Raw genomic sequence first — 16,737 nt, 5'->3', positions numbered from 1 at the left:
CAGCATAAACAGTGTCCAAAAAGTGGAGGGGGCAGGCAGAAAGTTAGGGGTGACTACCCTAAGGCTGTCAGGTCTAACACTTACATATCCCAGTGTATGTGGTCATTGTCAGGGTTGGTGAGAGGCAAAAAACAAAATTGCTTTAGATGTATCCTTGGCACATAATGGTGCCTAACAGTGCCACTGAAGGGCATAAATAATATTATGAGAACTGCACATCCCAGCTTGCAATTGGAAGTATAACTCACTCTGAGTCCCACCTGGGGGCAAAACAAATATTTGCGCAAGGAAATTTAGCAGTATGGAGTAATTGTGTTGGTTGCCAAATTACAAACCTGTGAAGAAAGACTTTGATAGTCCAAAACACGTCGTGGGAAATCAACTTGAATAGGTATCACCGGATATCTTTTAGATCATAAAATAAAAGTATGGCTTGGAAATGTGATTATCTGAAAATAGAACGTCATGACTTGGCGTAAATAGGTATATTTAAAAAATAAGGGAGAGTCTATTGGAGGACTGAATTTTCTTTGGCACTACAAATCCCACTGAAGAGCAGAAATGGTATTATGAGAACTGCGAATATTAGTGTGCAATTGGAAGTGCAACTCACTCGATAGGCCCACCTGTGGGCAAAACAAATATCTGTGCAAGGTAATTTAGCTGTATGGAGTAGTTGTGTTGGTTGCCAATTACAAACCTGTGAGCAAGAACTTTGATTGTCCCAAATGCGTATAGAGAAATCAACTTGAATAGGTATCCCCGGATTTGTTTCAGCTCATAAAATAAAAGTATGCCGGAACAAAGAATGTGTCTCTGTTTTTGGGCAAATGTGTTGGGAATGACATATCTATATAAAAAACATAAATATTGAGTATTAGAAACTATAATAATCTTCCACAAAATGGAGTGCTGGAATGAAGCTTGAGGCAGTCATTCCATACACTAGGAACCGTGTTAGTGCACCTGTATTTACTTGATATTTATATTTAGTTGTCAAGAGTTCCCAGTCTCCTATTGAAGTACAGTGAAACCGTACCAATGTTTAACCACTTATAGTTTTGCCTACTATGCTGACGACAATTTACATAAGAAGTGGCAAGGCAGAATGTGGAGTTCTGCATCTCTGCTTTCTCTTGTATCCCATTTTCATTTGCTGGCTCCTATCAGTGGCTTGCATATCCCAGTGTATGTGGTCATTGCCAAGGATGGCGAGAGGCAAGAAAACAAATTGCTTTAGGTAGATCTTTGGCATATAATGCTGCCTAATATTGGCTTGATGTTTACATTAAAGACAGGAGAAAACATTATTTCCCTGTGGCAAAGATTAACACATGATTTAATGGTCTATTTTGGAGGCATGCCGTTGCAAAAATTTAATTTGTCTAACTAGGAAAGAGGTAGCTGTCTGAAGATCCTTGCCACGACATAAGAGGCAAGAAGCAAAAGTAAAATCCCACTTTTTATTGTATGAAAAGCTCATGAGGTATCCAAAGATCAGTACAAGAAGTACCAGGCCTACTTTCATATAATTTGGGAAAATATCTTGTAAAATAAACTGCGTATATAATGCAATGCATTAATTATAGAAGAGATAATAAAAACAATAAATGTAGTTGCAGATGAATGTAGTCATGAAGTTAGTCAAGAAATTTCTGAGAGCATAAATCTACAAATATAGCATGAATGGAGCTCCAACATGGAATGGTGAAGACAAGCGAAGGAACCACTATACCAGGCAAGGGAATGTTTCCAGAAACACAGAGAACTCTGGGGTAAGTGGCAGGAACAATGGAAGGGTTGACCTAGGGCAACTGATAACCCAGTACCCTGTGTGGCATAACCAGGCCGACACTTGAGACCTCAAAAAGAGTGGGGTAACAATAGGGCTCAATGAAGGGGGAGGAGGCACTATGTTGGTATAAGATTTAATGCTTCATGATTGTAACAGTTCATTTTTAGGGTTGATTGCCGCAACATGAGGGGTAAGGTGGCGGGAGTGGGGACTTTGTTATGGTTTGTTCCATATGACACAAAATGTTTAGTAAAAAGATGATTTTAAACAAACCTGAAATCTAGGTTTACTGACACATGATTTCAGTAGGTCTTCAACCATTTTACATACCTCCTGGGAAACATCTGATACTAATAGTGGAGAATGAAGAATGGAAGGAGGAGTATATCTAATATCTTTTTAAAACATGAAACAACTGCCTTGGCACACATAAGAAATTCTCATATTTACTTTTGCGATCAAGACTTAGAGTGGTACAAAATGAAACATATTGCTAAGTATCAAAAGCGATCTATTTATACATTTTTACTGAGTTTGATTTCAGCACATTTTGTAAGTCTTTTCCTGTTGTTATTGCTATGTATACCAGACTAAGCACATGTGTCTTTGCACTTCTGAGCCAGAAGGGCAGGTCTTTGATATTAACAAGAATACGATCAGCAGTAACGTTGTGGCATATGAAATATATTTTAGATAATTCACTGGTGCACAATGTAATAATTTAAAAGGGCTATTTTTAGTTATGGCTAAATTGGTCATGAGCTGAATATTAAAGAAACACTGGAAAGGAACCAAAACTTAATGTGACCAATCAGTCTAACGAAGATCTAAAACTAAAGAGTAAGGTATATTTCCAAGATTTCAAGTACGAATGGTAATATGTTGTAAATAATCAAAAATATGCTGATGGGGTGCAAGTGCTTGTTCATGGGTGCAAGGGGTTCTACGAGGAAGCAATCTGAAAACCGATCTAAAAGAATGAGTTTTAGAGAGAGATAGATGATAAAATGAATTGAAACATACCAACTTAGGAAACTTTATAGTAAGGGTGATAGATAAAAGTTCAAATGTGTCCAAAAATGTATCCACATACACTGCAGATTTAGAAAGGACATTAAAGAATGTACACATTAAAGTTAGCTTAAAATGACACATTTTGAAACATATACAAAAAATGAATCACTCTTGATCGCTTTCAACTAAAACTGTAGCAAATACTGTGAGAAATAGTTTGCATTTTGTATATTAGAATCTTTATCATCAAGCCATTCAAACAACTGTGTGCTGCGATGCAGTAGTGATATAAGTTTTAATGGACTGTAATAAATCAGTACAAAGATATTACATTACACAGGTCCCTTCTTCAGATCTTTAAGACAGAGATTTCTTATTTTGTTCAAAACAAATGTGCTCCTCCACTATACAACCAGTATACAACACAAGCAGAAACCTTATCTTTTAGTAGGTTCCATGTCAAAATATCAAATGCTGAAAATGTCAAATACAGCTTAATATAAATATTGTGCCCCATATTACATTTACAAAAAACATCTCATTGGGTGTAGATCTACTAATATTAACTGCAATGTGGATATATGTTTTAGAGTATACTTATTCCATAATTTTCTGGTACAATACCCTCTAATAGTGACTGATGCATTAACACTTATCAATAATTTGTAATAATATAAAGTGCGGAAAGGATACAGTTACCACAAATAAAAAGTATGATGAAGTATATGCAGACTATCATTCCAGATGAGGCTGGTCCACCGTATGCAATGATACCATCATACATGACAGCATTCCAGTCTTCACCTGTTAGAATCTAATAATCAAAAGAAAACATCATGGTTAAGATCTGTGTTTCTCTAAAAAATACAGTGATCGACAATAGCCCTTACAATACATTGTTATAAGGGTATCAGCAAGGCCTGAAGCCCTATCACCAGGGGTTTGCCTGAGCTCTCCCTATCTGGGCTGGTTAGTACTTGGAAGGTAAGGGTGACAGAAAAAATGGTCATTATTATTGTAAATAACAATGCAAAACAACTGAGCACAATATAATTGGGGCTCCAAAGGCCACAAGAGGCTTCCCGGAGTTCTATCTGGCTTTTCATGACTGAAATGGCAGTTTTCCAAAGACGTATAAAACACTCAAAAAGCCTCGATTCAAAAGGATGCACACCTCTCTGTTTAAAAACAATCAATTTATGGTCTGTCTTGAAGTTCTCAGGTGTCAAGTTACCAGCCAAAGACTGAAAATAATAAAAGCTCTGCACTGAAAAAAATCGCCTTCACACCATGCACATCAAATTAAATTTCAACTTTGTTTTATGTAGTTATACAGAAGTTTTAATCCAAGTTGACGTTTAGTCCCAATTTTCATAAAAATTAATGTGAAGAAACAAATAACATGTTCAAATTTATGTTGCTTGGCTCATTACTGATAAATGTATTGGTTCAACAGGTGAAGAGATTCAATAGTCATAACAAAACAATATTCTCAGTGTATTTCATGCCAAAGAGAGTTATCCTTCAGGTGAACCTTGAATGGGTTTATCACACAGCACATCCACAAATTAACTTTCATTTCAATTACAGTGGCAGATAAATATAGAACCTATTTTAAAGAGGTGGATTTTGCCTTCTGAACAATGTCAGAGAGAACTCGCTGCCCTGAAATACTTTAATCGTGACAGAGCCACAAAACGTTAGGTTCTGCCATGTTTGACAGAGAGATGCTTAGCACCATCAAGAACACTGATATTGTGATGGATCTTGGTTTGATAAGCTCTTTCAGGTGAAAATCCTGCTGTAGAAGGTGGGACTGGTTCATTCAGTTAAACCACTAACCAAGTGAGGGAATTTAGGGCATTGTCTATGAGGCTGATGTGGTGATGGCCAGAAGTAAATTAAGTGAATATTATAAAGCATGACATCAACTCAATCGGTAAGTATTCAACAGCAATTCTAGTGTCCTCAAAAAATAATCCAACCTGGTGAATTTCTTCAAGTAAAAGAAAACCAGGGCAAGAAGGGAGCATAGTTTCAAACATAGTAAAGTCAGTATAGTTATGTTGGTTGTTGTGTCTATAATATGTCCTTGTACATGATACTACAAACTTTGTGTTGGAGAGGTCCAATAGCATTAAAGAAAGCCACTGATCCACAGCATGTGGCAATGCCAGCTGCTCCTTCCTACTAAAGGCCTCTTAAAGGGCCAAGTTTAAGTTTAAAGGGAAGAGACTGAGCTCAAAATAACCTAGTGAAACCCCACACTTGTGATGGGACTTGCTAGATGTGGGAACATAGACAAGGCAGAGGGCTCAGTCCAAGAAAGTCCAAGACCAGACAGTGGCGCTTGACTGCGGTGTGAGGAGGTTCCAGGCGATAGGATAATGGTATAGATCTCTGTGTGAAGAGATGTTTGGTCTCCCTTTTCACTTTCTCATGAGAGTCTTCCTTTTACAATATATGGAACAACTGATATTGCCCTCCGGAGTCTCACAGTAGGAAAGGAATGGAGGGGATAGCAAGCAGTGAGAAAGCAGTAGTAAGATTCAGTCCCTGGGGTGTTTCAAATGTGACCACTGCTCAAAGAGGTCCCGAAAGTGCATAAGTTAGGCTGAACACCAATTCACTATTGAGTTAACAATGCACCTACAGCCTTTGAAGAAAAGGCCCCTAACTCTTGTCAAATAAGCAATAGACAGGAGGTAAGTCTTACTCCAGATCATGATTGACGACTCTATTGTAAAATTCTGCCTTTTTCACAGCAGACCATTTCACTCATATCTTACATATAGCTCAAACCTTAGCAAATGCCAGTATTGCACTCTACAGGGTCATAGCCTGATATACAATCAACAAGTGATTGGTGAGGTACCCCGATTCTGGGAACAGAAGTGGATTGCTGTAGCACTGTAATGTAGTGCTCTTAAAAGAAGTGCACAGTGGTGTAGCTAGGTTGCAGTGGGCCCCAGTGCTAGCAAACTAATTGGGCCCCCACACTAGGGTGACCTTTCAGTGTGTTAAATGCCCCCAACACTCCTCAGGCTCTTTCAACAGTTTGCATTTCCCATATCAAAACTCACTACTGTTCTCCTATACACACTAATGTATTTCCACTTCCTTCACTGTATTTCTGCAATTCAAAGCCATAACCTCAAAAAGCTTTGTCAATATGGTTGGCCTCTGTAAAGTGCATGCACACTCAAACTTAATAATGCAGGGACCCAACATTAACATTGCTGCCCTCACACAGGCACGCCCTTCATGCTGCAGATACAAGCATATGCTTTCCTCTGCCCCCACACAGGCACCACTATTTGTGTAACCTGTAGACCATATATGCCTCACTCTGCACTCACACAGGCACAAACTTCAACCTGCAGACCACTTATACTGCCCTCACAAAATACAATGTTAATCTTACATTCACACAGGCACATCCCTCACAATGTACTCACAAATCATGGCGGATATACTGCACTCATTCAAGCCCATTACTCACACACAAGTACATCGTTCACTAATAAGGATCAGAGATTGGGCATATAATTGTATAGGAGACAAAGGCTGAGTATCTGGTGCATTGGTCCACAAGTGTAATTCAAAGCTTTTGAAGTAAGCTGTACTCAAGCATGAGTGTCCACTAAGGTTATCTAATATTCCATAAGACACATGTGAACCAGCACTGCAGACTGTGGGAATCCTATATTTGTGGACTTCTATGGGGAAGAGTCTTGGCATGAAAAAAGTCTCACTTGCCTTCTAAAATGAAGGTGGTGGTTTTCTTTGCAGTTAAATCAAATGCTAAAAAGAAATAAAGAAATAAAGAAAAAGAAAAGGAACAATAAGTCAACTAAATGTGGAGGCCATAAGCGTCAATAAAAATATAAGAAGAAAACATTTCCACTGCTCAGCTATCTTGGGACAGTAAAGAATGATAGAGTATGCAGAAAACTGTTTCAAGATGGTGGAAAGGTTTTGAAGCTTGCAGCAGTAATGCCTGATGCTCTACACAAAATATTTGTGGTCTAGTAGTAATGGTAATGGAGCTGCTGGTACTCGCATCACACAATTAGCACCAGTCTACATTTGCTGGTGACAAGTGGGGATGAACTAAAGGAAAAATCTAATGAGCTCGGACTTCTCTAGGTGCACAGTTACATAGGGTAAACTGGCAAAATACTGGTACATAGATGACCTGGCATTCTCACCGATCTGCGGTTGTGTCCTGGTCAGAACCAAACAATGGCAACAAAGCCAGTGGCCAAAGAGGGCTGATCCTCTGCCCAATTGTATGTATGCTGTTCCGAAGGGCTGAATTAATATGTGAATGACTCTCTGTCTGATGAACAATTGAAGTGGGCTTACCTAAAGCCCAGTTCCTCTCCGCACAATTCTATATTTGTTTTTAAAAAATATGTGGCTGGTGAGACAGCTAAGACTTAAAACACACAACAATAGACAGAGCACAGGGAGAGGGAGAGCAGCGGGTCTTTGGCTAAAACACAAAAGACATACAGCACTGGCCAAGAGCATTGCTATCTTCCCTGAAGACATAAAAGAAGTGTGATACTGCAGGACTGGCACAAGTTTCTTTTAAAGGCTTAGAACAAGAGTGGTAATACAGTGCCAGCCAGTTCAAGCTTCCTTCAAAGACATGGAAAAAATGTGGCACTGCAGGGCCAGTACAAGCGTTCTTCATAAACATGGAACAAGTGTTGTACTCGGGCCACTGCAAGCTTGATTTAACGTCATGGAACAAGTGTATTATGCAGTGTTAGGCAGTGCAAACTTCCTTCAAAGACATGGAGCAATTGTAGCACTGGGCACCATCATTTAATGCCTCTCAGATAAAACATACAAGCTGGATTTCAGAATTGGTACAAGTGTAAAGAACAGGACTGGGCTGTATGAGTACAAGCTTGACTCACTCATAGCAAGATTTCCACAAAAACAGGTACAGCACCAGAAAGGAGTACATGTTTTACTCACACTCAGATAACATATACTGTTCCGGTCAGAAACAATATAAGCTTCCCTTGCATGCTTAAAGCACATACAGCACCTGCAGCAGTAGTCCAAGTGTGTGTACACACAGACACACACACACACACACTAGCAGCGGTGTAAGTTTTCATTATATGCATCACAGGTACAAGGTGGTCATCAACAGTGGAAACAGATATCCTTATACATAAAACAGGTATCACACTGGCAGCAGCATCTAAGCTTGTTCCTGGCACAGAATACCCAGAGAAAAGTATAGAGATGGGTGAGCCACTGAAGGCTCGAGCAAAATGCTAGGCACTTATTCTGCTTGAGGTCCTTTTCAGCCCTTGAGCACAAAATAAGCTACATTTTCTTGTGGCTCTGCCAGTTACCAACGCTCGAACCTCATTCACCCCAAAAAAAAGACAATGCATTAGACTTTGAGGACAAAAGGAGCAAACAAGGGATACCAGTCCACTGGCTGAATCGCACAATATGAGACCAGAAATCCTGGGATCAATCTCAACTTGACCACTTGACCAAATGGTGTGAACCTAGGCAATTATTTTATAGTAGAGAAAACCTTGAAATGTGTGAGGATGTGTGCTGTACAAAAATCTCTCTTGTGTTTGGCTTAGTGGACTAGAATGCTGCTCTGTGTAAAATAAGAATATAGTTACCATATAGGGTGCACACAACAACTGATTTGCCTGTTAGTTCACTATTGGTATTGTTGTTTTGATAGTGGCATTAATGTTTTAAAGTTCCTGTTTAAAAATGTTCACTTTAACTAAACACGTCTCAATGCAGTGATATAATCTAATGTCTAAAAGTGAAACACTTGTCAAACAAATATATTTTTGGGGATTTTAAAAATACTTTTACATTTTTCAACAAAATTTGTGGCACGATTTCCATGCCAAATTTCCATGACTTAGCTTACGCCTGGACTCTTAAGAGCCAAGACAGACCCTAAAGTCATCTCTCCCTGTTAATTTGTTGGCTTGTCCACCTCTGCTGCAGTACTGTGTATCACAGTTACTTAAGTTCCACCTCTCTTAATATGTGAGATACTGACCAGTTTACACAGGTCTCAGAAGGATAACTATCCCTACTTCTGATTTCATTAAGGACGAATTGTGCATTAGCGACCACAAGAAGCTCTTTAAGTTTACCTGTGCAATTCTTTTTGCATAAAATGAAACAAACAATCCTAAAATAATTCATTTTTTCCAGGTCCAGCACTCTTTCCTAAGTAGGCAATGTTCTTTTATGAACTGTCTTTAGCTACCCACGGTGTGCAAGGCTGAATGCAGTGAATAATGTGACTCTCAGAAGCCGCTTAACCGCATGGGCACAAGATCTCATTTAACCTCTGCTGGCAGCAGGGAGTTAGGGCTGAATGGTGCGCTCTGCATTCACAAAAGTGAGCATGCGCACTGCCCGGCCATTCAGTGCATGTGCAATAAGGCCTTAGCAGTGACCCGCAGATGATTCAGTTTATTCCACTGCTCGAAGTCTGACACCTGCAGCTGAGAGAACTGACGATAGATACAGCAAGTTCCCAGTGCTGTAAGAGCTCCTGTGGCCTTAGTATTCTGTTGTTCTGGAACAATTTTCAGACTGGTGGTGCTGCCATCACTGTTATATTACTGAACTCATAGGGATTCTGAGAAATCCAAACATCACACAACCACGCAAGACACTAAATTCATCATGAACTCTGTGCACACAGGAGCACCCACAGACCCTTGCCCCCACCACATCTTCATCCTCGGAAGCAAAACAGTTTGAGACAAGCTCAAGAAGGTCCTAAATACCTCTATTATTGCAGCCTCCTTCTCGGAGGTCTGGAAATCCGATGAAGGGAGGCCCCTCCTGAAAAAAACATCCACCAATCCAGATGAACTGAAAAATTACCAGCCCATCTCAGCTCCCATATTCAGCAAAACTCCAGGAGAAAGCAATCAATCAGAAACTCACCCAACACCTAAAAGACAACAACCTCCTGGACTCTTCGGATTTCGAGCTAACCACAGCATCGAGACAGCCCTGATTGCAGCCACAAATGAAATCAGAGCCCTTCTGGACCATGGGAAAACAGCAGCCCTCATACTCCTGGACCTGTCCACCATTTTCGACACTGTCTCCCATCACATCCTCATCAGCAGAATCCATCACATCGGGAATCAAGGAAACTCCCTCAAATGGATCACATCGTACCTCACTGGCAGAACCCGAAGGATCAGTCTTCCACCCTTCACCTCAGAGCTCAAAGGGATCCTCCAAGGATCTTCCCTCAGCCCGACCCTATTGAGCAACTACATGCCCCCCCGGCCGTCACTGTCAGATCGCACAGACTCAACATGATCTCCTACGCCGATGACACACAGCTCATTCTCTCACTGTCCGAAGAGCCCTCCATCACAAAAGCAAATTTCCACAGATGCATGATGAATGTAGCGGACTGGATGAAGGACAACTGTCTCAAACTTAACAACAACAAAACGGAAGTCATCATTTTTGGGAGCAACACCTTGCCATGGACTGACACATGGTGGCCCGCAGAGCTTGGCACACTCCCTGTCCCTACGGACCACGTCTGCAACCTCCTCATCATCCTGGATAACACGCTATATATGAAGAAACAAGTAGATGCAGTCTCATCCGCCTGTTTCCACACTCTTCACATGCCCCGCAAGATCTTCAGGTGACTCCCAGAAAACACCTGAAGGACTATCACGCAGGCCCTCATCACCAGCAGAATGGATTAGGGAAACACGCTCTACGTAGGAATTATAGCACGCCTCCTGAAGAGACACCAGACAATACAGAACTCAGCGGCAAGACTCATACTCGACCTCCCTAGAAGGACCCACATCACAGCCCATTTCAAGAAACTACACTGGCTCCCAATTCAGAAGAGATGCCAGTTAAAGATGCTGGCCCACTCCTACAAGGCCCTGCACAACGAAGGACCAGCATACATCAACAAATGCCTGACCTTCCACCAGCCAACCACACTCTTCAAAACTGCTGCCCTCTCCCTTGCAGACACCCCACGAATCCATCGAGTTAACGGCGGAGGATGCTCCTTCTCGCACCTGGCTGCCAAGGTTTGGAACAACCTCCCCCTGCACCTCAATACCTTACTGTCACTCCAGCGATTCAGATGAAAACTAAAGACTTGGATGTTTGAATTAGCATACCTCCACACTGCACCATATAGCTCCAGTGCCTCAAGACCCTCACAGGTGATTTTCAGCACTCTGCAAATATTTCATTGATTGATTAATTGATTGAAATTAGAGCAGGGTTAGCCCAGTGCTGATGGACAAAGGGATATTGTCTGTTGCCTTGTTATATAATTTTCGCACACTCCTTTGCCTTCAATCTGATGGTGTCCCGGCTGCGGGTGCACAGGGAGCCATTGCACGTGGTAAACCCAACAGCCAAATATTCAGGGATGTTAGTCAGGATGGCTTTATAAATGACAGAACTAATTTTGAAAGTGGTATTGCCAGCAACAGGAGCCAGTGGAGTTCCATGAAGATGGTGGTGGAAGTGGTCATATTTATTCATGGATGAGATGTGCTGTGGTGTGTAGTATGTCTGTATGATGTTGCCAATGTGTAGTCGGCGAAGCAAGAAACAGGGCTCGAACAGCAGATTGAAGACATTTCTGAGAGAAACTGTGTCACTTCTTTAGGAGGCAGAGTTAGTGGAAAGATATCTGCTTTTTTCTTGGCAAATGTCTCCCCTGAGGACTATCAGGGTGAATCCAAGTGATGTGCCATAAAATGAATGTTAGGGTTTGAATCTATCCAGGTCTGTTTCATTGAGTCAGGTGTGGACTACTTGCTGCTTGTTCTTCTTGGCAAATATTAGGAATTCTGTGTTGGTCGAGTTGAGCTTCAAGTAGGTACTAGACATGCAGGTTTGAGTGAAGTGCAGGAGTGGTTGAGGCATAAGATGTCCAGGGCAGAGGAGAAGTTTAAGTAGAGTTGTGTATCACTGGCATATTGCATATTGGTTACTACTGAATCTGTAATCGATGAGTGGAGTCCAAAAGAACCCCACATAGAAGTTGAAGATGACATGGATTACAACAGAACCCTGGAACAATCCATTTCTGAGAGGGATCTTTTGGGGCCTTGTGCATGTGAATTAACGGATATCAGTTTGATAGAAAGGAGGAGAATCAGTGAAAGATGCTGCAAATGAAACTGATTTGAGACTTCAAGGTATGGATGATGGTGGTATGTTCAATGGTGTCAAACATTGAAAACAGGTCTGGCAATATCAGAAGGCAGGTGTCGTCGATCTGTGGTAAGAGAGGGAATTCGTCTAAGATCCGCAAGAAAAAGCATGGTGTTATTTGAAGACAGATTGGAAGTCATGCAGGAGATGGTTGGGGGCAGCAGTGCTTGGTGGTGATGTGATCTTGGAATAAAGTGTAAAGTATTATTTGGATGTTCTTGCAAATGAAGTGTAGGTGAGTAATGGACCGGTAAATGGCAAGGTCATCATGAGGTTCTAGTGTAGGTTTCTTATGTGAGGGCGAGGGCATATGACCTGTCTTAAGAGTTTTTAGAAAAATTATTTGAAAAAGGTAGGCATTGACAATTGTAATTGTGAGAGAGCTTCTCGTGGGAGGGTTCTGAGGATCAGACATCATCTAGATGTGAGTTGGGATTGATGGAATTGAGTAGCTTAGTGAGGTCTGAGAAAGGAAGGGTGTTGTGGATGACAACTGCAAGATGCTACGAGAAAAGGTGAGTCCAAGAGGAGAAGCAGGCTTTATGTTGCCAATGTGCAGTCAGATCTTATTTTTTTAATTAAGTAGAAGCTGATGGTATTGCACCTTTTGTGGAGTGTGTTTGAGGGTAGAACAAACAGGGTGCTGTTGTAGTGCTTGATTGTTATCTATAATGATCTATTTCTGCTTCATTGATGGTGTTTGCATAATACCATTAGTTGATGTGATGAGTCGTTTGCTTGGTTTGCACAGTGACTTCCTTAGTGTAAGATCACAGGGGGTTCTGTTTTCCTTCCTCTCCTTTCCTCTCTGCTGATGGCTAGTTTGTCTTTGGTGAAGTCTTTGGAGTACAACATGGTGCTAAAGACCTTTAGTTGGATACCTTGTTTACATCTTACCTCGGGTTCTAAACTACTTCCTTTGGGTGTGGAGAGTTGAAGATGTTTACCTGATGCTTAACTGCCCATACTATAAGGAATTCGACTTTATAAGGTTGTTTAGAACAGCATGTAACATTTCAGTAAAAGGTATTATCTGTATACATAATGTAGGATCAGTAAATCAATGTCACATCCGAGCAAGGCCTGGTGTGCATGGTTGCATTGATAGGTTCCTCAGGGCCTTGCCACATTTATCTAGGGCATTAAGCTTAGTATACCAAGGAAACTGTGACTTAACTCTTAAGACTAGTATTTTCATGATTATATTTTATTTTATTCCTTTATTACAACATTTTTTAATAACTGAAGAGGGGCTGTCATAAAGCAGAAGTATAGTGGTTTACCAATAGGGGGAAACTTCTTTACTTAGTAGATGAATGCCCTCACTTAGAAAATGATGATCTAACAGTAGGAGACATGCTCCCCCACAGGGCCTTTCTCCGCAGGTACTCTCAAATGCACTCTCTGAAAGACATCATCCAGTGGCAGTAAGCCTCCTGAGCCATTCTCCTTTCTAACAGTTTGTACCGATGACCACTGATTGTAGGACTGAAGGGGGCTATTGATGCTGCAAACCTGTGTGATGTACAGCACAGGTTTCACTGTGGCTCTTTTCAATCCTCCTAGACTCCTAAGTCTTGTTCATGAATAAGCTTACCGTCTCATTAAATGTTTCGTAATGTCCTGTTTTAACTACAAATATATGTAATAACCCAATTACTGTGCATTTTACATGTCTGCATTCCTTAGAGTTCAACAGTAATACCGGTGAGAGGTACTCAGTTTTGCCACATCAGCAATGCATGCAAACATAAAATATTTGTCATTATCACCAGTAAGATGCTGGGGGCAACCGTAGAGCAAAATTGTCCATATTATTTCCCATGGAGCAGGAACTAGAATCCAGCGGTAATTTAATAGCCGCTGCATTGTATTACCTCCTGCAGCACTTTAAAAGAAGTATGTGTAGCTTGTTTGCTGTGCCTGGGGACATAAAAAGTAAGAATTTAAAAAAGTAGATCAAGTTACCAGGCTGCTTTATAATTTCAACCAGACACATTGTTCTAAGGAAAGGGCTGCCCTCAGTGGAACAAACAGTATTACATAAATGTAGTTATGGATGTTCACATTACTGAGCCACATTTAAATGAGGGCAGTACTGGGTACCATCAATTTTATGTACCACCACCCAATTGAGAGGTAGCAGTCAGTGATGTTAAAGGTTGCATAGTTCCATAAGCATGAACACCCATTTGGAAGTCCTAAAGCCCAAAGGACTAAGGTGGTTGCACTGTCCAATTCAAGGTGGCGCATGAAACTTCATTTCTGCTGAAATCCCTTCAGCCACTGAAACCATAGCAGTCCTGCACAACTACTTCTTTAAATGTGACCATCCAATGTGAGAAATCTCTGGCAGCATCAGGAATATTTGTTATGTGGGTCCTGAAAACAGCCCATTAACCTCACTTTTGGGTCAATCGCGGGCCTCACATTGGTGACAATTAGTCTGCAATACCGGCAATGCCTATTTTTTCTTTTAGAGTGGCCTCCACTATGCAGATAAAGCAGTTTCAAGAGAAAAATGGCTGCCTCAATGGCACATTAATTTAAATTTAACAGAGGCGGTGACACAATGGCGCTTTGAAGGCAAGGCCACTAAATCATAAAAAAGAGCTTTGTATATTTGTTATTCTGGATTTAAACTCTCTTAAAGACCTGGAATGAATGAAAGGCAACATTAATTATGCCAAACCTAACAAAGTTTAGCAAAGCCAATATGAATGGTGTTGGTTGACAGCCTTTTGGTTTTGTTTTTCATGATTTTTGTAAAAAACAATTTTAGAGGGAGCTGTCGGGCCCTTTCCATTGTATAAAAAAAGCTAAAAGTGAAAAAAAATGTTTTGGTCTGAAACAAATACAATAGTGTTTGTCACTGAAGGGAATTACTTTGTGTCCAGATGTGCTTCCTTGCAAACAGCTGGATTCTCACACGATCTTAGCCAATGGCTGCCTCATGATGTATGGTGTAGTGGGGGAAGAAAAATGTAAATTACACAACAACAGATACACTGATGACGAGGGTGCTGGCTGAAAGTAGCTATAAGTATATATATGTATGTAATAATATTAGTAACATCTAAAGCTTCTGCCTAACAACATACCTAAACACGGTTCTCGTTTTTTTATCGGTGCATTCATGTTTTGTCCAAACCGGGCGTCCAAAGTGGACGAATATGGTTTTAATCCTTAAATTCCAAAAACATCTGTACATAAGTGTGGCGTCGTACCCTGCTTCCGCTACTGGAAACAGTGTGTGTTACCGCCCTCCCACCCCAAAACACATCACAGAGACAAACAAAAAGCAAGAGCCAGGGTTTTGTGGCGCCAAATTCAAAATGCAATTAAAAAGTTACCTGGAAAACAGTTAAAAGGGACTGCGGGAAGTTATCGAAGGTGCTCCGCTTTGTTTGTGTTTCATCAAAATTGAATTTGCCTCCAAACAGCTGCATACCGAGCAGTGAGAAGATTATGATGAAGAGAAAGAGCAAAAGCAACAGTGAAGCGATGGATTTCATTGAGTTGAGCAACGACGCCACCAAGTTGCTCAGGGATGCCCAGTGCCTGAAAATGTAAATGTGTAGAATTTACAAAACACATCTGAAATACTGGCAGCTGCTAGGCACGCGGGCAATCATTTAGCACAGTGGTTCCCACCCTGTGGCCCGTGAGCCCCTGGGCTCCGTGAAGTCTCCTCAAGGGGTCCGTGACTGCTTGGAAAATGTAATAATATTAACAGGTTAGGTCCCCGTCTTTCAGTCATGACTCACGGGGGGGGGGGAGGGGTGGTCCCCGGATTCCAATAATGATACAGTGGGCGTCCCCGGGTTCCAATACTGACAAAGTGGGGGTCCTCAGAAGTCAAAAGGTTGGGAACCACTGATTCAGCAGACAAAAAAAGAGCATTTGCTTACCTCGTTACTTTAAAAATACGTAATAGCCGTACACATCGGAACACAGAGATCCCCAAAGGTGACATAATTTCCAGCTCGACCAATATGGTTTCAGTGATACCTCCACAGACGACAAAGCAATCAAAACGATTGAAGAGAGATACAAAATAGGCTTGGAGACCAAGGCTGTACATCTTCACCAGCATTTCACAGGTGAAGCACCCCAGAAGAACTTTGTTTGCAATATCTGCAGCAGGAAAAACAAACATTTACAGTCACTGACCAATTATCTTTGGTTTACCACATTATTTTTGTATGAACTATACAGATAACTAACCTTTGGGTGCACTAGGTTACAACTCATTTTAAACAGTAATAAAAATTAAAAACTTCATTGTAATCGACTGCATTATTTTAGTGGTGCCCGACAATATAATTAGCGTTTTATATATCATATTGTAGTGCTATGTTGTTTTATGATAGGCAGTGCTTAATTTGAGACAGGTGTTGCAGGTGGGCCTGAGCACTCAATTCACAAACATAAGCAGTTATTTTGATTCATCACGCCTTGACCCAGAACAAAAGAGAGAAAAGTCAAAAGGGGTAAAGAAGGAGGAAGAGAAAGAGGGAAATACTGACAAAGAAGTAAAGTAGGGATGAAAACAAGCCTGAAAGAGTAAGGTAACGTGGTAGGGACCGTAGGGTGGCGGATTAAACAGGCATGAAGTGGAATAAAGACCACACAGCCTCGATATTCAGCATCCTGACCTTCAATAGAGCCAACTGTGG

General features: G+C 41.0%; 1 protein-coding gene across 2 annotated transcripts in view; it reads right to left on the bottom strand.

Moving 5' to 3' along the window:
* Window positions 1–16,737, bottom strand: part of CACNA1D (calcium voltage-gated channel subunit alpha1 D) — a 1,248,477-nt gene that overhangs the window by 550,145 nt on the left and 681,595 nt on the right. For both annotated transcript variants that reach the window (XM_069206436.1, XM_069206437.1), the window contains exons 13-15: window positions 15,970–16,195; window positions 15,412–15,619; window positions 3,503–3,623 (exon numbers count right to left, since the gene is read on the bottom strand). In XM_069206436.1, coding sequence (XP_069062537.1) covers window positions 3,503–3,623; window positions 15,412–15,619; window positions 15,970–16,195 — 555 coding nt within the window. The remainder of the gene's footprint in view (window positions 1–3,502; window positions 3,624–15,411; window positions 15,620–15,969; window positions 16,196–16,737) is intronic.

The sequence above is a fragment of the Pleurodeles waltl genome, chromosome 9 (genome assembly GCF_031143425.1).
Source record: "Pleurodeles waltl isolate 20211129_DDA chromosome 9, aPleWal1.hap1.20221129, whole genome shotgun sequence".
NCBI lineage: Eukaryota > Metazoa > Chordata > Amphibia > Caudata > Salamandridae > Pleurodeles > Pleurodeles waltl.
The sequence above is the reverse complement of the archived record's forward strand: the minus strand, read 5'-3'. Positions and strand labels throughout refer to the sequence as shown.